The sequence below is a fragment of the Onychomys torridus genome, chromosome 16 (genome assembly GCF_903995425.1).
Source record: "Onychomys torridus chromosome 16, mOncTor1.1, whole genome shotgun sequence".
Classification (NCBI taxonomy): Eukaryota; Metazoa; Chordata; class Mammalia; order Rodentia; family Cricetidae; genus Onychomys; species Onychomys torridus.
Genome location: NC_050458.1, coordinates 15,062,844 through 15,085,137, shown reverse-complemented (window position 1 = coordinate 15,085,137; position 22,294 = coordinate 15,062,844). Strand labels below are relative to the sequence as shown.

Here is a 22,294-nt window from a genome sequence, read left to right as displayed (position 1 = left end):
GAGAATACCCAGTATCTTAAGAGTGAACAACAAAAAGAGGCCCTGATTCAAACAAGATGGAAGGGAAGGACATACATCATAAATTTTCTTTTGACCTTCACATATAGGTGTGTGTGTTCACACACAAACATGTGCACACACAAACACACACTCACACACACACATACACACACACGCACTTCTTTTCCTTCCTGCACTCTCCTATACACTCAAAGAGAACTGAACTAAATGTCATCTGAACTTGACAAATACAAAGAAGATTTGGTTCTCAAAGCAGAGTACAGATGCTCTAACCAAATGAAAATAATGAGACAAGAGTTAAAGAATGATCATGGATGACTGCCCATGAGAATGACTGGTCAGTGAGAAATCACTGTGTAGAAACAGGTGGGTTACATACTACAGAGATGTCATTGACAAGGGAGAGAAAGAGGCAAAACAAAAACCAAAACAGCAACAACAAAGAACTTGAATAAAACCCTTCCTTTCCTTTATTCATATATATTATTGACACCCAGATTTTGAATAATTTTAATTATATCAATATTCTTAGCTTCTTAATCTTCATATTAAAACCATATAGCCTGTAAGGCATTTAGCCTAGTCAATTTTGATTGTACAATGTATTGCTTCTTAATACACAGAATTGATCCCCTAAAACTGAAACATTTAAGCATGAAAAATTTTATTTTGTTTATTATTTTCAGAGGATACAGTTGCTCACCACAGGGAAGGCAAGGTGGAGATAAGAAATGCAAATCCTAGCTGGCCGGGAAGAAGAGAGTAAGGGATGCTGGGCTTCTGTGCACCTGTTCCTTTGCCCCTGTATCACCCATGTGCCTTCAGCCTATGGGATCATGCTACCCACATTCACAGGACTCTTTCTCATTAGTTAGTTAGTTCTATGTGTAGTCACCCCTATGAAACATATTGAGATTTATACCTCAATTTCCTATGTTATTCTGAATTCATTCAACTAAACAATGAATACTACCTATCACACACCAGCCAGTCCATACGTCTGTCACAGAAAATGCAAACTATTCAATCTGGCTACCTGTACCATGCTCATGAATCTTGTTCATGACTTGCATAGGATTCTCAAGAATCATTCCATTCATTAATTAAGCAGCTATTCTTTTTATTTTCCCAAATAGAAATGTAAAGAACAAAATTGTAAGATTGGTCACTTTTCTGTTTTGATTATATTAATTAAACACAGTGGCACTTCTTAAGACTATATAATGAACTCCTTTTTAGATATGAATGAAAGAGTACTAATGGTTTGTGGAAGGGTCCTGTAATACATATTCTACTTCATGACATTTATTATGCTTACATAGCACAGATATACAAAGGTAAATTGTATAAGTTTGAGATCAAATTCTGAGATCAAACAAAAGGCATATGGTCACATAAGAGCATTGTAAAAGTCCTAGAATGGAAATAGCATTCCAGATGGGTTTCAAATGAAGTAAAAATTGAAAATATTTGATAACGCTACAAAATTATAATTTAAATGTGTTGTTGAATGAGAACAAATAAATGTGTACTTAAAATTAAGTTTTGTGTCCTAATAATTTCTATATATTAATTTCTTAATAATTAAATCCAATATCTCAATACTAAAAATTAATTAATGTACTTCATAGTATGGGTTTAACATGCTACGAGAAAATCTATAATAGTGGGACAAACGGAAAACTTACTACTACCTAAAGTAAGAAACGAGGCAAGAAACTGTACAAGGTGCTCTCTGAGGACATAGAAGGAGATTAAGCATCTGGTTTAACCTTTGTATCTCAAAGCTAGCTTGTCTGACAATGATTAAGAGTAAGTAAATAAAGCTGAATTATATTTATTTCAGTCCTAGAAAGAAGTACATTAAAGTGTCCTAAGATAAGATAAATGAATGAATCAGAGGAGTGCACATTGTGGCTGAACATGGGACAATTAATTTAACAAGGTCATGTGGAAGAGAATATGCCTCAAGAAAGCATCTCATCTCAGGGCCAGAGAAGAAAGGATGTCAAAACATATAAAAGGACAAGAGAGAAAGAATGGGAGAGAGAGACAAGTAGGAGAGTGAGAGAGCTGAGGCAACAGATAGCTTTCGGAGTTGTGGAGAACATGAATAAGTATCTGTTTTGTATTAACTGTATCTATGACTACTGAAGATGAGATATGACATTTGATTTTTAGAATTATAAATTATTCTTTAACAATTGTTATATTAACATTTTAAGTGTTCTATATGTATGCTTACGTTATGTTTACATCATTTTCTTTCTTCCTCCCCTCCCAACAATGCCTTCTGTGCACTTCCAATCATGATCTCTTTTTCTTTATTTATACATATAGATATACATAACATATATATATGTATATATTATATATGCACATATATATGTGTGTGTGTGTGTGTGTGTGTGTATACCTGTAAAATGTTGTCTATTTCATGTTGCCTATAAGTATATGATTTTAAGGCTGACCAGTTGGTATTAGATAATGAATTAGATCATTCACTCTGGGTAAAGGGACATCTCTCAGTAGTCATTAATTTCTAGGAGTATTTATCTAGGCATGGGGCCTGTGGTGTTTGCCTGCACCATGTCAACTGGTATTGTTATTGTTCAGATCTTGATTAGGCAGCAATTTGTTGAGTGTGCTGCTTAATTTCCTACAACTGGATAAAAATCTAGACATATCTGATAAGTGGGAAACTTAACTCTGGATATCCCTTCAAGAGATTGGTGTACGAGCAAGTTTTTGGGCTATTGTCTTGATAAGCCCCAGATCACTGTAGGTGGTACTATCCCTAGGTGGATGGTTCTGGTTTGTATAAGAAAACAGGCCTATCAAGACATGAAGAGCAAGGCGGTAAGCAGGACTCCTTAATGGTTTCTTTTTCATGTTCTCCCATCAGGTTTGAGCTCCTTCCCTGAATTTATGATATACTGGGTGTGGGTGATATAAGTGGGAACAGACCCTATCCTCCCAAAGTTGCTTCAGGTCATGATGTCTTATCACAGTGTTATAAACCCAACCATTGCTTTGAAATTTCATGGGTGCAGTAATATATAGAAGATACAATCTCACAATAGACTTCCTTATGCTCTGGGGTTTGCAATCTTCCCAACCTTCTAGAGAAAGAATCCTTTAGCCTTAGGTTTAGAGATAGTTTTTTGGGTTTATTGACTAGGATGGACATTTCATAGTCAGTTGTTCTTTGCACAGAAATGTCATGAGTATCACCATCAACTAAATGCTTAGTATCTTTGTCATTATCCAGCTGATAATTCTACTATCAGTATAAACTAGTGCTACAGAGTTGTGAATTTTACAGTAGATTACAGTAATACATGCAACTTGGTCAAAACAAAATGACTGAAATTATACTATTATACTGTAAATGATTTTTATAATACATAAATATTTTTCAGTTCCTTAAAAAGTTGGCAGGATAAAGTCATTATTTTCTGTATGTCATGCAGGAAGATACTTTTTGGTCCCAAGTCAGTAAGGATGTTTACTGCTGAAAAAGCTTTTTAAATTTTTATGTTGTTGTCTTTCATAATTCAGGTTGTCTGGAATGAATATACCACCACCAATTATCAGCAACAAAAACTGGCTCAGACTGCATTTTGTTACAGACAGCAATCACCGCTCTCGTGGTTTTAGTGCTCCCTACCAAGGTATGTTTAATGACCACCGCTGCCTCCCATTATGTATAAAATGATTTTGTTATGCACAACTATGTTGTGTGGTCTGAGAAAAGTATCCTTAGCATTTATAACGAGTGATTTAAATCAGAAAAGAATGCCATTCTTTCTAAGAAAATAATGCTACCATAACTAAATTACATATTAAAGGTCATAGATTTTGTATAGCACAATGGCCAAAGTGAAGAATGTTCCGACTTCTAGAATATATTTTGCAGAAGATACAATATTTGGATTTATTGACTTGCTTCAGCAGAAAGCATGCTATAAAATCTTGTAGAAAACCTATTGTTGGGAATGGGTTCTTTATCACCTTAAATCCATTTTCATACATAGTTTGTCTGTTATTGCAAGTATATTTAACCTTAATAGAATTATTATCTAACAATTTTATTAACAAGCATAATTTTGAAAGAGTAGGCTATAATTTTTGATGTGTTACCCTGGAAAACTCATTGGGACAAATTTATCAGGAAGATAAAACACTAATAACAATGTAGCTTCTACAATGCTAAGTGATATTGTGTGTTCCTAGTGGACACACCGTCAAATTCCACATAGAGTAAGTAAGTTATTTTTACCATCCCCAGTGTATCAGCCACTGCTCAAGCCTTAGGGAACATTGCCATGGTTACATATTCCATTAAATCTTTTTTGTTTTGCTTTTAGTCTTTGAAATATTTCTTCTGATATTCTTTGATGTTAAGCATTTTGTGAATTTAATATGGTGACTCTAGGTAGCTTACACTTATTAATTGAAATAGTATCAGAACATATGTTGTCTTTTGCACTACAAATTTCAACAATGAATATTTTGAAGGCAAAGAACCTCTGCATGTTTTGGATCAATGAGGTTTCTCTCAATAACAGCAGCTTCGTATGAGTTGTATCTTGACTTTTTATAGTAGAGTATTAGATATTGCTATAATAAAATTTCAAGTAAAATAACTTAAATAATTTTATAGAATATTCCCTAAAGAAATTCTTCAATAACATGTCTTTATACAATAAATGAATGGAGTTTGAGTGCAAATATGCTTTAAAACTATATAATTAGTCAATCATTTCCCATAACAGAAAAATCTTACCCATTACAAATTACCATAGGTTAAAGATAAATATACACAGAAAATTTTACTTTCATAGCTTTTATTAATACAGTTGTGTATTCATGGTATTTGAACTTATCAATTTAAACTAATGTTTCACTTAACAATTGAGTAGAAGATTTTATCTGTTTTCCTGATCGACTTGTAATTTTTAAAAAGTGCATTTTAGAATCCAGAGGACTTTTTTTAAAAAAAGAAGAAACAATTATTATGCACCCTTCAATTTCTAGGTTCACCTCTCTGCTATTCTGTAGTGACCCAACTTTAGTGTTAGGATTCTTCTTCATAGGACATTGAGACATGTAACATGGCAAGAATTAAAAAAAAAAAAAAAGCCTCTAACTTTTGTGGTTGATGATCTTCTTATATTAGACTCATCAGTTTTTTGGTTGGATGCCTTCTATTTAACCAATATTAGCTATCATTTTATTTAAATTTGAAAATGTGAGGAAAATCAAGTCTATCTAAAAAAAATGGTACCTTATTTTTAGTATAATATAATTTTATGAAACTGTATTATCAAATTGATTTTTTATTTTTTTAATTAGGAAATGGGATGAACTGCCAGCAGATTTGTATCTTTCACTATTTTCAGTGTTCTACCATTATTCTTAAATTAATTTCAATCGTATTTTAAAGATTTAGTTTAATTTCCTCATTTTGACTGTCTTGTTATGACACTGAAAAAATGATGCATAAATAAATTTATAAAAATAGAAAAGGAAATATTTTGTGGAGTTTAATTTATTCTTATTAGTAGAAATACAAGAATCAAAAGGTAGGGTGATTTTAGTGTAGTATCCACAATCGCGCGCACACACACACACACACACACACACACACACACACTCACTAGTGGAAACAAAAATGAAGTGGGTTAATAACATAGAATTATGATATTACAATAATATACAATGCAAATGTTTTATTATTGGATTGCTTTCAATTGAATACATCTAATTTCATTTTTAATTGGTTTTAAACATAGATTCTGTTGGAAGAGTAATTTCCTAAATCATAAGCAAATGAGCAACTCTATATTTCATAAACAACTTCAAATGTTAATATTTAAAGCATTAATCTGTCAGGCAGCAACAACATATCCTTGCACTCCAGGATGATCATCGTTCTTATGCTATACTGTATTACTCTTGTATTACTAGTATCTAGCACAAGACAAATTTATAGAGAATTTTTGGAAATCTGCTTTGTGAAAGTAAAACCTAATTTCCTATAAATCCAAGACCTAATGTTTCCAGTAATATCAATGAATGCATAATTTGAACTAAATGTCTTAACAGAACTCTGGATTTCCCAAAACTGAGTATTTTACACCCAGCCTTTGGTTGGTTGGTTTGATTAATCTGTGTTCTTTATTAAATACCAAGTAAATTAACTTCAAACTATTAAAATATTAACTGTAGTTCATTAGCTACTTTTAAATTTTCCCCCAGTTAATGGAGCACACAACAGTGTGTTTTCCCAAACAGAGCTTCCCTTAACTTGTTTTATAAACTACCTGCATTATTATTATTATTTCTTTTGTTGTTGTTAAACAAAGGATAGATATTTTAAACAGGGTTAAACAGAGGCTGGCCATTCAATGCTAGCTTATAAACAGTGGCTGATAGTACAAAGCAAGTACTTATTCTTTGGTTCGACTCAAATATGCTAAGAAAAGTTATAAGTTAAATAGAGTCCTTCTTATTTAAATAGAGTCTTCTTTCCCTTGAGGTCCTATACTGATCTTGTTAACTCCTGTCTAAAATAAAGAATCTCCTTTTCCCACAGTAATCACACTAGAAGCATTCTATGTTAAAACTTTTTGTTATCGCCTCTGTGACCATTTCAATATTACTTTTATTTCCTTGCGTTTGTCTTTATCTTTAAAATCAATCAACATTCGAATCTCATTGAACATTAAATGACAACATTCTCAAACTGAGATAGTTCTTACACAAATATTACGTTTGCATCATAATTTGTGATATTTGGAAGTTTTCTTATTTTTAGGCAGCTTCATCTGATCGGCACTTGATTTTCAGCATAAATTTAAAAATCTTCCATTTTCATACATGCATGATAATGCTTTAGTAGATGCAGATTTTCAGAAATGCTCAATTGACTAAGAGAAAATTGGCCACAACATGATGTTTACTTAAAGTTTTTTATGTTATTATTATGTAGAAGGCTTTATTAATTGAATATAAATTACCATTACATTACATATTTAAAGTTAGTCAGCATCCTGCCTTTTAAGTTTCTAATGTAAAATTATAGATCTTATAAATGTCAATGCTAATATAACTATCATAGACATATAAGCAGCTGCAGCATTTAATCAATTCTATGGATCCTTGTATATTCTTTCATGCTTATTTATTCCCTGATATTACTATGCATTATCCATCTTGTGTAGGAAAATACTCTACAGGCATTTTTTAAAGATGCACAGTCATCTAATACTCATAAGTTATCTTTAAAAATTGTTAAGAGTATTTTCTATTTTATAATCAGCTAGGGATTACTGCACATATTTCTTACCGGCAATGTCTATAAATTGGATGGACTTTGTAACTGCAGGGAACTATGCTTCCATAAACCTTAGGTATACCATGGCATTTTGAATGTTGATTGTTTAACTGAAAAACCTGGGCTACTTTAAAGCCTGATACAAAATAAAACAAAAATAACTTTGGAATATTCAACCCATGTGGTATACCTGGAACCCTTTTGATGTAAATGTACTTACACAGTACAAAACAAACAAGCAAACAAACAAACAATAAAACATGATTAGTTGGAAACAGTGTGCCTTATTAGGGAAATGGACTGGGGACCCAAAGGTGAGAATTCTGTCAATCAGTTCTCAGTATCTAAAATATATCACTTGTTCAGTATTTGAGATTTATGCTCCTAATTCTATGTATGTCTTTTATTCTTGCTTATTTCATTATTTTGTAATGAGTGGGTCTTCTATTATAGGCAAAACCACACAGGCAACTCAATCACTGTTTCATGAATTGTTTTAGCTTGGGCCTCTATGTGAGTGACACAGTCAAAATAGCCAGGCACACTTTTACTATGCAAATACAGTTTTGCTTTGGTTTGGTTTTTTGAAATTTATTGGAGTAAAAAAATAAGTGAATCGTATATTCAGTAAAATGGTTTTGGTAGAGTGAGATCATGCACTGTTTGGAATGAGTGAAAAAGCACATATCTCAATCAGAAGGAGCAAATGCTATAAATATTGTGACTGAATTGAATATTCACTTTCAGGAACCAGAGTTAAAAATGAAGAGAGAGAAGCTTTACATAACTCACAGTTACAATGAATCTGCCCATATTTTTTTAAAGAGAACAATAATTTTTGGAACCACTTTTAAAAATATGAAATGTTATAGGTAAAACTGGGAAGTAGTTTCTTCCCCAAAACGTTTTTTTCAGGTTATATATATATTCCAGATTTAAAAGTATAAAAATAAACCAATCACATTGTCAGTTACGGTGACAGGATTTTGTCTTGCTTTTATTTTAGAAATTGCTTTACTGATGCAGTTAACCAATCATTTTATTTTGACGGGCATATTGTTTTTACTATGGTATTCTCACACATCCATTATTAACCCATTTTGATTATTAATTAATTTTAATTATTATTTATTAAGCAGGATGTAAGCTATCCCATATCACTAGTTGTGAAAATTTCCCATGTAATTTGATACCTCTGAATACTCTTGTCTCTGCGGAAAGTTTTGGATCACACAGTCCATGTCTACTGTGCTTGCTATGGTCCAGTAGATTACTTTAGGATAAATATAGTGAGGTAAGCTTTGTAGTTCTCAATGAATATGCATACACTCTTCAGAATATACATTTATTTCAAAAACTAATAGCTGCTTTTAAACTTCCAATAAATGGTGTTATGGGGAAATTCACAAATAATATATTTGAACCTTGTCACAAAAATCCTCCTTCATAAATGCAGCAACTTCATTATTATAAGCTGATGGTGTAACCTACCATTTTCTACTTACTGAGTTCTTTGAAATGGAAAATTTTAAATTTCCTTGGTGTTCAGTGTTTGTGACTGACTTGAAATCTCTTTTTTGATTTTGGTATAAGTGCTTTTTTCAAATGTCTTTCAATCTTGAATAGTTACATTTATCTGTAAATTTATTTATTGCAAATTTTATTGTAAAACCAAAAATTCAGGAAAGGAAATACACTTTTCTCCTTGTAATAGTGGTTTTTCTAGTCTCTGGAATTTATTATTTTAATTAGGATTGTTTACATAAAAAGCACAGTTAACTGGGATATATTAATACTCAAAATGAGCTTTATGAATAATTATAGTATTAAATTAATACTAAGTATTTTTCTGATAATATTTCTTCTCAGATGTAAGTGAATATTTTATAATCAGGCCAATGTAAAACATAAGACTCCTAGCTGGGCGGTGGTGGCATACGCCTTTAATCCCAGCACTCGGGAGGCAGAGGCAGGCAGATCTCTGTGAGTTCGAGGCCAGCCTGGGCTATTAAATGAGTTCCAGGAAAGGCACAAAGCTACACTGGGAAACCCTGTCTTGATAAAAACAAAAACAAAAAACAAAAACAAAAACATAAGACTCCTAAAAAACTGAAATTATATAAAATTCATTAATTAATTTTTAAAAGTCTGTATTTGTGAAAATGTTCTAGTTATACAGAGATAATCATATTTATTAAAATATTGAAAAACTTTTATTTCAACATTAATAAAACACTAGCTTTTACAAAATTTTGACCCTAAGAATTTATTTAGTAATCTTTTCAGATATCTCAAGCTTTAAGTCCTGTTAGTAAATTATACACTTGTAAGTTTTACTAAATTGGCCAATTATTACTTTATTTCTAATTTCCCGTCCAAAGAGTATCAAATTTAATCACAAAAAGTATTCTCATCAGAACAATATTTAACAACTCATTTCACTCAATTCTAATAAAATATTGCCTGTTTTTGAAAAAATATTTTAGCTGCTAACCATGTTAATACTAAAAATGAAGCTTATGTATATACAAATATATATGTATATGCATACATACATACATGTGTGTATATATATGTGCATATATGTATGTATGGAAAAACAATTTGGGGGAAAACGGTTATGTACTTGAATGATAGCAAAGGAGATTATATGGGATGGCTAGAAGGGAAGAAAGGGTGAAAATGGTATAATTATATTATGAAACCAGAAATACAAGTTAAAATAATGTTAAAAAATAAAGTCATGTATGATGGGGATATACCGCGGGCAGCAGAGTTCTGAGGTAGCAAATTGAAGGTCCACAGTTGATCCCATAAAACCTGACTGCACACGCCAGTACTCTAAGCAACAATAAAGTACAGGCATGAAAATTAGAAGTTCAAAGTCATTTCAGCTCTGTAAGGAGTTTCAAGCCAGACAGGGAAAGTTAACCTGCCTAAATAGATAATTTAAATGAATAAGGCAGATGATTGTATTTAGAATGAAATAGAGTTTCAATATCTATAACTATGTTAGGAAATAAATTAGGAGGTTCTTAGTATTGTTTAGGTTTTTATAATGCACTCATTCTGGTTATAGGTTGATACCACACATTGACAGAGAGATCACACAGATAGACTGGAAAAAATCATTCACAAAACACAGGACATTGTGGGAGTCATCTCAGGGGATCCTGAGAAATGATCACTTAAAATCTGATTTTTAAAATGCGAAGAGTAACAGGAAAGACAAGGCAAAATGATAAATTCAACTGAAAAATAGGAGTAGAAATCAGTATTTCAAACGTTTCTGGAGCTCTTTTGTGTATAAATTTTCATTAATTTCTAATAAGTAGTATCAATTTCTGTGGCATTAAAATTAACATGAATTCGATATGACTTAGAAAGGAACAACATAAATGCTTCCATTAAAAATGAAAACATACCTAACATCTATCTTTGATTTGTATAAAATTTTAAGTTAATATAAATATATAGGCCTTTTTGATATTAAAAATTCAAAGTAAAGTAAAACTATATTACCTTACTTCATAACCTTATAAAATTTGTGAGACCATAAAAAAGTTTAGAACATGATTTCAATTTGTAGTACTATCATAAAATATTCCAAACAGTAAGTCAAGGAAGGATATACTTTACTGACAGCCAACTCTTTGGTAATATTTTCTAATTGTACACTAATTGAAAGAGTAGTAATGCAATCAATTAACTAGTGAAACATATACACATTCTTCTAATAAAATAAACTTAGCATGTGTTGCTGTCTTTTAAGTCTTTTTGCATGTATGTTTTTTTCTCAGGGTGAGTGCTACAGGTTTCAGGATGAGAACACTTTTTTCTTTCTCCTGAACACTTTTAGATATGTGAGACTAGCCTGTGATTCTTAATAGCAACAGAGTGTAACCAAGTGAATGGCATAAAAATTTGTTCTCATGGACATAGTGACTTTACAGATGTTACTTTTTAGTAAATAGTTACCTGTGGGCATCCGTTGTTGATGTGCAGAAGGAACTCATGGGCTATTCTCTTAGCATAGCCTGTTGTCTCGTACTCCATGATATCCTTTGCATGGCCTCTCTGCAACACTAGCTAAAGTTCTTTTAAGCCATACTACCCATAGATCTTTGATCTTTATTTACCATGATGTCCCATAACTAAGTCCTTGTTCTCTGTAACTTCACTTGTACCTAAATGCAGCTCCAGAGTTATGGCAATTAAATAAACATATATTACTATCCTTTGTATTTTTACTTTCCTGAACGTGGATGTTTTCTTAAGAGTGGACATTTTTCTATGAGTTACTGACTTCAGAGGAAATAGATATAGTGCAGCAAGTAGTGTATAAGATTCTTCCACGGGTGTCTGTGCCAGCCATCCCTTGCTAAACCCGTCACCCATAGAGTTCTTTTTTATTTTTATAGTTGGCTAAAATCTTTTAATTTTTTAAATTTTTTTTATTCTATAATTTAATTTAATTTTACATATCAGCCATGGGTTCCTCTGTCCTCTACCCTCCTGCCCCCATCCCTTGCCTTCCCCCCAGACCCCCCCATTCCCATCTCCTCTAGGGCAAAGACTCCCCTGGGGATTCAGCTAAGCCTGGTGGATTCAGTCCAGGCAGGTCCAATCCCCTCCTTCCAGGCTCAGCAAAGTGTCCCTGCATAAGCCCCAGGTTCCAAACAACCAGCTTGTGCACTAAGGACAGTTCCGGGTCCCACTGCCTAGATGCCTCCCAAACAGTTCAAGCTATTCAACTGTCTCACTTATCCAGAGGGCCTGATCCAGTTGGGGGCTCCTCAGCTTTTGGTTCATAGTTCATGTGTTTCCATTAGTTTGGCTATTTGTCCCTGTGCTTTTTCCAATCTTGGTCTTACAATTCTTGCTCATACAATCCCTTCTCTTTCTCGCCAATTGGACACCTGGAGCTCCACCTGGGGCCTGGCCATGGGTCTTTTCATCTGTTTCCCTCAGCAATTGCATGAGATTTCTAGCATGACAGTTAGGGTGTTTGGCCATCTGATCACCAGACTAGGTCAGCTCAGGCTTTCTCTTGACCATTGCCAGTAGTCTACAGTGGATGTATCATTGTGGATTTCTGGGGATCTCTCCAGCACTTTGCTTCTTCCTATTCTCATGTGGTCTTCATTTATCATGGTCTGTTATTCCTTGTTCTTCCTCTCTGTTCTTGATCCAGCTGGGATCTCCTGCTCCCCTAAGCTTTCTTTCCCTCGATCATTGCTTTCATTACCCCCACTCATGTCCAGGTTGTTCATGTAGATCTCATCCATTTCTCTGTCACTGGGCAATCCCCGTGACTTTCTTAGGGTTCTGTTTTCTAGGTAGCCTTCCTGGATTTGTGAGTAGCAGTCTAGTCATCTTTGTTTTACATCTAGTATCCTCCTGTGAGTGAGTACATACCATGTTTGTCTTTCTGAGTCTGGGTTACCTCACTCAGGATGATTTTTTTCTAGATCCATTTGCCTGGAAACCTCATGATGTCAGTGTTTTTCTCTGCTGAGTAGTATTCCATTGTGTATGTGTACCACATTTTCTTTATCCATTCTTCAGTTGAAGGGCATCTAGGTTGTTTCCAGGTTCTGATGAAGGACCTGTATGACAAGAACTTTAAGTCCCTGAAAAAAGAATTGAAGAAGATGTCAGAAAATGGAAAGATCTCCCATCCTCACAGATAAGCAAGATTAACATAGTAAAAATGGCAATCTTACCAAAAGAAATCTACAGATTCAATGCAATCCCCATCAAAATACCAACACACTTCTTCACAGACCTGGAAAGAATAATACTCAACTTCATATGGAAAAACAAAAAAACCCAGTATAGCCAAAAGCATGCATAGAGTTCTTGAAGAAACATACATCTTAGACCTATTGATATTAGATGAGGGGGGATTCAATTTTGTTATGTGCTAATCTTAAGTATATAAACAATTTTATTGAGCCTTCTTCCAGTTTGCTTCCCAGTCAAAAAACAAAAGGACCTATGTAAAATTGACATATTCCATTATCCCTTTCATTATACCATGACTTTATAGAAATTTAGTTTGCAGGAAGAGTTTGGAGGAATACAATGAGCTTGAAGAAGATGAAACAAAATTGTATTTTTCTGTCTGGATTCTCAGCATTCTTATTGTAGGTAGTCAATAAACAAATACTATACAAACATACATGATGAGTTACAATTTTCAGAATATCTGCTTATGCTTCATATTACATAATCCTCACATATCTATTTTACCTAATTGGATACAAAGACCTTAGGACAAGTTACTTAGATATGACCTGCCCAAGGACACATAAAGTGGTGGCAATTGGAGCTTGATCAAAGCCTGCATATATCCTGTAAATCTCTATGCCTCACTCTGTATTCATCCAGAGAAGGAGGCATTCATTCAGATGCTATTTGAGAAACAGCAGATTTGTCAAAAAGCATTAAGTGCAAGGTCACATTATAGAGTTGCAGACATAGGTTAAATGCTTGCAGCTCTGTACTCCTCATCAATGTTAATATACAGATATGAACATATATAGAGATTAAAAGTGAAATGTTGCAAAAATGATCTTTTTAAATTAGACAACATGCATAAAGCACTTTCAATATCTGTCTGAAAATAAGAATCAGAGAAACTAATAGCTACGATTATTGTTGCTAACAGTAGCATCAGCAGTGTTATTATTCCTAATGTTTGACTAAAACTTACATCAAAGACACTTTCAAGCACATCATTTGTAAAAGAAGCAGCATTTGATAGACTCTCCAAGACATTCACAGGAATTAGTAGAGGCTTTAATTTTCTGTTGTGTGTTATGTTTTTAGGAGATATTTTTTGGCTGATACTTACTTTCAAAACTTAACAATGTAACAAAAGCTCAGAAAAGTTTTTCTCAATTCAGGTATTAAAATAGGAGGTTGCTGGAAACATTAAATCATGATGGGGGAAAGGAGAGAGTCCAAACACAAATTCAGAAAGTCAGATACACACAGACAATGAGGGATTCTAAGGTTTATATTTTCTGTATGCCAGTCATGTGGAAAGGGCAAGTCTATCTGTTCTATTCCTTAAAGTCCACGTTCTGCATTGTCAGGAGATCACTGAATTCATGGTCAAAAAGCACAGCTTTAGCCTGACATATCAGTGGTCACTCCTGTGAAAGCCTTTAGTATCCCTTACCTTCTAATTAACAGCTCCCTTGACCTGAGGCATTCAGCACATCCCTAACCAAAACCTTAAAAATAGGAACAATGTGACACACATTGATACAGTTTACATGCTCCTGCAGCCATTTGAAAGACATATTAAAATAAGCAGAAATAAATGACTTTGTTTAATTTAACAAGTATGTAAAAACAAATAACCAGTGTAAAATAGAAACTATATGTTTTTCATTGTAGTTTTCATAATATATTTTGAAAGATAGGTACTTTTTGTATTTATTTGCACATTTCAAATTGAATGTTATTCTTTCTTTGATAATTGCTGATTTCTTTACTAGATTAGAATAATACATTATTCATAATTGAAGTAGAACTGAGCATTGTTTAGCCATAATTCTTGTTGTCTTTATAATTATATACTCAAATATAGTTAATGGTGTATGAATGTATTGGCCTTGGAATGTTGCATTTTCCAGCACCTCTATTATAGTACCACTGTACCTCATTGCATACTCTGACTATGTCTAGCATGGAGTTCATTTTGTGTATTTCCTTCTTCATTTGCTTTCAAAACTACCTGTTCTTTGAGAAATCATGAAACTTGTATACCACCTATTAAATTATGTAAAGCTTAAAATATTTATAAAGTATGTCAAGCAGAAATAGTTTAATTGCTTTATTTCTTTATTAAAAATTAAGACTCTGATCTCCCCTAAATGCATAAGAATCATTAAAACAGATTTAACTTTGTTTTCAAACTTTCTATTGGGTTAGACAAATTTAAACCATCAAAGTACCCAAGAGCAAATGTTCTTCCTCAATCCAGTGTTAAATGCTTTGAAATGGAATGATAATCCTGAAACCACTGACTGCTGGAGAAGCAAAGGAAGGCAAGCTTCTTTTATATGAAAATTCTATTGTTAAGTAAAGGACACAAAACTGTAAGCTCCCTTGAAAGTGCATGAGGCCTCTTCTGCCTCTTTGATGCCTTTGATTCGGTATTTAATGCTTTTTCTACACCTGTGTGCACAGATGACCCTGCTGGGATCTTATCTTACTGTCAGAATCCTTTCTGTATTCTTTATAATGTATTTTCATGACACAGTCATTTCCTTCCTTTGCTTTCTAGCTTCCTTAAGAGGTCTACACAAGGCATTTCCATTTAATGAAATGTTAAGTAGGGCTGTAGGCCAAAATCAATTTTATTCTGAAGGAAACTATATTTTTAATACTCTACAAGAGAATTATTGCCTGTAATATTGTTGGCTTTTGAAAATAATACATTTACAAAGTGCTCACATATCTCTTCAAACAAAAAAAAAATTTACTGAAATTCTGTACACAGGGGCATCTTTACTCAAAATTTTCTCAAAACTTTAGTCAAATTTTACATCAAAATAATTTATATCACTGGCTTCACACTTTTTTCTAGAGAATACTGAAATTATCAGTCTGAAAAATAAAACCTCTATATATAGTGGATCCAATGCCATCACAGTGTGGAAAAGATCCATTTAGCTATACGTGCATAAAGTATATGATTTTTAGAAATTAATTTTTATATTGTGCAAATGTACATGTAAATCTGTGATGTAGTTTGAAGGCATGAGCAAGGCTGAACTGAAATCATAGCATCAGAGTGTGTCCATGCCAGAGCCCAGAGTCTTCACTTTTCTAAATGTATATTATTTTCTCTGCATTGTTTTTTAAATAGATCAACAAATTTTTGTATTCCTGAATTCATTACTTTTCCTCTTCTCTTAAAATATTTCATTTTTAAGCATATAGTTCAATTTCTAACAGACAAAATATTACTATGATATTTTAATTATTCTAAGATCATTCTATATCCATATTAAAAGGTTAATATAGATTTCAGAGTTTAAAATATATCAAAAACAATGTTAATGATAAATTTACACTAGATATATTAATATCAAGTGTATTTGTTAAGCATCATAAATTTCTGACTTTTCTAAGGTAATAGAAAATTTCAATCTTCAACAAAATACATCTAAATTGTAAGATACAGAGAAGCTAAAATAACTAACTTCAGCTCACTAAATTAATGCTAATTAAAAATTAAAATAGTTTAAATTCTATGTGACTTATTTATTTAAAAATTTTACAACAAACTGAAATTTGCAAGCACATGGATGTCAATTGTTACATGTAAGTGAATAATTGCACGTTATTTTATAGAAAAATAAATAGAAAGGACCCTCTTTATTCCTTTACTATCAATGTTAGAATGACCAATTGTAAATATGTGTAACATGATTTTTAAGCTAGCTACACACGAAAAAATCATTCTTCTGATCTCCAGTCAGATGTGATAAACATTGAAACTAAATATTATTAACTCTGAAGTTTGAGATATAATTGATTAAATGATCAAATGGAAATTATGTATGTAATAGTTATATCATTGTGTACATATATAAATAAAATATACAAACTTCACTGAATCACAAAACCAAAAACAATTATGAACATGAATGTCATATATTACAAAGTACCAAAGAAACATAGAGTGAGGTAGGAATGTAGAATGTAGAATAACTAAATATAGCAAGAACTATATTTATCCACTGACATGACATGCAAAATGACTGACAAGAATTTTTGCAGAAGAGTGGAGTGGGGTCATTGCCTGGTTATACAGCAGGAGAGCTACAAAATCCCTCGGAAGAAACTATGCTTTTGGAGAGTTTAGGACTTACTCATGTGGTGAAAAACTGAAATATCTGTGGCAGGGTCTCTCTGTTAGAGCCATAGAATTTCTAGGAGTTGAGAAGAGAAAAAAATTTGATCTTTAAGGAGTTACTAATATATATATATGTATTATATAATTGTGTGTGTGTATGTGTGTGTGTGTGTGTGTGTGTGTGTGTGTGTGTGTGTGTGTGTTGCAAATAAGGGAAGTTATGGAATGATATAACATCAATGTGTTCAAAAAAGAAATTATAATTTTACAATATCTCATTTGATTAACTTGGTAGAGGACACCTACATAAATATAAAAATATTTACATAGTAGCAAAAGAGAAAATCACAAATGTGCTGTTTTGGAGAGTAATATTTAATTACAGATTTTATTTGTGTGCTTAGGACAATAAGTGTATCAAAAAGGAAAATAGCATTCTAAATATGAAATTGAATGGGCTTTAAACTAAGATTCTACTCATATTCATAATCCAAATTGAAGCTTTGTGAGCAAGTATTTAAATTAACAGGATTTGATGAGTTCCCACCTGAAGTTCAGAGTAATGTTAAAGACAACCTTGGATTAACCCATAGTTAAAAAAAAATCACTTATCAAGTACCAGACATAGGAGTATGTAATATAAGAAACTAAAAAGAAATCTTCCAAATATCAGAAATGTGCATAGAAAAGTATGATAGTGCATTTTCAGAAATCCAGAAAACAGGTGTCTCAGAAAAACGAAATGATGTTTAAACAAGCTCTGAAAGCCCTTCTTTTTTCCCATTCTTCCAGTAAATTCTTTTGAGAAACTTCAGGTTATTTTTCTGATATTCATTTTATGAATTTTTCCTCCTCATTCTTTTCCATCATACTTCTTATCAGTGTCTACCTCTGTGATTCATGAGGTCATCAATATTCAGTTTTTACCTTAAAACAGACTAACATTCGTCATGGTTGATTATTTTTATTTCATGAACCACGTTGTCTGAAATTCATCATTGATTTTTTTTCTTAGATTTAAGATGTGAATTAATGCTTCTACTCCAAGTTTGTGATCTCCTGAGATCCTGTACTTTCCTATGCTAAGAGCTCATCACATTGTACCTCAGTTCAAATCTTCTGAATTATACCCTAGTCTTAGGTATGCTGATGCCTAGAAAACATCTAATTTTAGTTTTTGACATGGTTCTGTAAAATATCTTCATGACTGAATTTCTGACATTTTATCATTATATCAGCTTTCTTTCAATGACTCCTCTGTCCAATTCTCTTGCCAGGTTTGTTAGTGGCTAGTTCTGAAACTGTGATATATAAGTCGTCAGGGTCTTTTGAATATGCTCTACCTTCTGTTTGGATCATTCCAGAAATATTTGGTTGACTTAGGAATGTTCTAAAGTCCCTCATTGTTGGCATAATGTCAAGTCTGTGGAGTTTTGTATCTCTTCCCATCTACCCAGCAGTAGCTTCTCTGATAATGGCTGAGCAGAGCAAGACACTAATCTATGAGAAGAGTGGAATGTCTTCAGGAATCATTGTATTGCTGCATTCCATTAGCAAAATAGTATTACTTGGTTTTCACCTAGGTTCACAGAATACTCAGTCTCAGATTATTTGCCCCCCAGCAGTTTTGGAAATGGGTTCTATTTTATGGAGTGGGCCCTAAATCCAGTCAGGTAGTGGTTGGTTCCATGTAATCACTGTAAATGCAGAATTTGTAGCTGGATTGGTGTTTTCTAGTTGGAGTTTAGTATTCTGCATTATTTGGGATTCTCTTTTATGAATCATTTATGCATCTGAAACTTCTCAAATAGGGTTTAAATAACCAATTAAATGGCCTTATTTTTTGCTATCGCTCCCATAATCCCTCCCTTCTTCCCTACTACCCTCCTCGTCCTTGTTTGCTATGACCATTCCAGCCTCCCTCTCACCTATGGATCTATAACTATCTATTCTCTGTCCCCTTCCTAGGGATAGCCTTCTTAATACCCTACTCTCAACCTTACCTGTCATTATACAGACTGCAGCCTGCTCATCAAAGATTTACCAGCCAAATAAAAGTGAATATAAATCATGTGTGTCTTTTTCATTCAGGGCTACCATATTGAGTAGAATTTCTCTAGCACCAACCAGTTATTTACAAGTTTTGTGTGTTTTTATTTATTTTTTAACAGTGAGTGATATTCCATTGTGTAAGTGTGCCACATTTTCTTTTCCATTCATCCACTGAAGGGCTATTTCCAATGTCAAGCTATTATGAATAGGAATCAATAAATATGGTTGAAAATGTATTTCTGGAATGAGATGTTAAGTCCTTTGGCTATATGCCTAAGTATGGTATAGCTGGATGTTGAGGTATATTTATTTCTAGTTTCCTGAGAAACAGAGTATGTCTGTGTTTCTTGTGCTTTTCTTTAGGATTTTTTCTTTTCCCTGTATTGTGTTTTGTGTAATTTAGCTTCATTTGTTTTTACTTTCTCTTATATTATTTTATTATTATTAGATGCCTGATTGTTTGCAAATGTGGGAGGAGAAAGGGTGTATGTAGGTTTGGGGTGGGAATAGGGAAGATTTTGGCAGAGTTGGCAGAGGGAAAAGATAATCAGAATATGTTTTATAATCTTGAAAATAGAAGACTATAACTGTAGTGACTCAGGTGAATACATACCATTTGAGAAATCAATGGTTTGAGAAGGAAATGGGATAGGGAAGGGACCAAAATCCAACAGGTGTCACCAGAACATTATCTGCAACACCCATCCACAAGACATTTGTACTTGTTTGCTTTGAATATCAAAAAGATCATTCTTCCAGCACAAGAGAAGAAAATGATATAAACGTTTAATGAACAATGATGCTCTATTTATACTAAATTTCTCCTCTGTCATTTTCATACTTCTATACAATTCCCTCTGATTACTCTTTTGCCCAACTCTCTCTTGTCTCCTCCTACATGATCAATGTATTTTCCTCTCTATAAACCTGTTTCTCAGTGACACTGGGATTCTAGAGTGTATTTTCAGTCTGAGTAACATTAAGTCTTTTACTGTTATAAAATATATACTAACTCATAAAAATCATTTAGTAAAACAGAAGCAAAAATAAACAAGGAAATTGACAGCACCCACTATTAGAAGGGAGTAAAATAACTCAGTAGGAATAAATTTAGGAAAAAAATTCTCTGTGAGGTAGATACTGAGAGGTAAATTTTGAATCAAATTCTTTTTGTTCTAAATACATTGCTTCAATACAATTTAATACATATTTAATTTTTTGTGAATATTGTAACATTAAAAATGTTTACTCAAAAATTTACATTAACTTTTATACTCATAGATTACTCCTTTTTTAAAGACTAAACAATAGCCGGGAAGTGGTGGCACACAGCTTCAATGTGAGCACTTGGGAGACAGAGGCAGGAGGATCTCTGTCAGTTTGAAGCTGGCATGGTCTACGGAGTGAGTTCCAGAACAGCCAGAGCTTCACAGAGAAACCCTATCTTGAAAAACAACAACAATAACAACAAAACCAAAACAACAGCACAACCTTACTGCTTCGTTTAGGACTAGAGAGATGGCTCAGTGGTTAGGAGCACTGAATTAATGACCTTCCAGAGGATTCTGGTTCAATTTCCAACACCTATATGGCTACTCACTATGGTCTATAACTCCAGTTCAGGGAATCTGACACCCTTTTCTGTCCTCTGCAGATACCAGACATGCACTGATACCCATCCAGACAAAACACCTAAGCACATTTTTTTAAAAAGAAAACTATAATAAGACTCAGGATAGAGATAAACCTGTAACACTTGTAAAAATCTCTAATAATTAATATTTTATTCTCCTGATTTCAACTGACAGCAAAACAAATAATTGTACCCATAGAATATTCAATTTTGGTTTGAATTTCCATCAATAATTATATTTGGAGATATGATGAAGCATTTTCAAGCTACAATTTGTATAGCCAAGAATTTTCTGACACTAATTGACATAAATTATCCACACAACAAATATTCATGTAATTAAATTTAAAAAAATCAATAATTATAAAAAAGTTGGTTATCTATTTAGTTTACAACTTTGACTACTTTGAATTGTAGGTGAAGTGTGTATGAGAATGGTTAGTCTATAAATTTAGTTTATAAATATGTAGGAGTTCATTAATTATCTAGACACTAAACAGATAAAATAGTTTCGTTTATCCCATAAGTGTCTTCATATAAGGTGGATCAGTGCCTTCAGTTTTCTTTCCCCATCACCTCTGTCCTTCTTCCATTTTATCCACCCTCTGCCTTCTCTCCCTTCTCTTGGGTTACTTTTGAGAGATTCCAACAAAGAAGCCCAGATTGTCTTCAATTCACCATCATCCTTGTCTCAGCCTTCTGAGCATCATGACTTTAGACATTCATCACTATATCTGCCTCTGCTTTCTATTTACATGGAATAAACCTATTTGGAGTCCACATGTGCATATGATCATGCAATATGTGTCTTCCAGTGCCACGTTCCCTCTACATTCATCCTTTGTGTCAGAAATAATAAGATTAGCTTCATTAGCTTCTCTTTTATCCATGTGTATGTGTCTCGTATTTCCTTTTGCAGAGATATCTCAACTACCATGTTTATTGTGCCTCTGTTTACAATAGACAAGTTATAAAATCAACTGTGTTCATGAACAAATCCTGATCCTATCAAACAAAGTGAGCCATGTGCTGAAGAATAAAAGAAACATGATCTTATCTTTATGTCTACTCTAAAGATAAATTCACAGATATGCACAGTAAAATTGTGTTAACTGCCACTGTATTGGGTAGTGTATGAGAAAAAATGGTCAAATGATAAAATAATTCTATTAGTTTGAGAGGAAATTCAAGAGTTGATAATGATTATATTTATTAGTGTATCTTCAAATTGGTCAGAGAGTCTGTACTAGTGTTATTATTATACAAGTAAACTTTACATTGATCATCTGAATGTAGCCAATTTATAATGTCCTCACATATTGTATTATACTTGGTGAGTATACAGACATTGATAAAATAATTTAAA

General features: G+C 32.9%; 1 protein-coding gene across 3 annotated transcripts in view; it reads left to right on the top strand.

The window, feature by feature from the left end:
• Csmd3 (CUB and Sushi multiple domains 3) overlaps window positions 1-22,294 on the top strand; it is a 1,137,155-nt gene that overhangs the window by 382,747 nt on the left and 732,114 nt on the right. For all 3 annotated transcript variants that reach the window (XM_036207646.1, XM_036207645.1, XM_036207647.1), the window contains exon 6: window positions 3,583-3,695. In XM_036207646.1, the coding sequence (XP_036063539.1) occupies window positions 3,583-3,695 (113 nt within the window). The remainder of the gene's footprint in view (window positions 1-3,582; window positions 3,696-22,294) is intronic.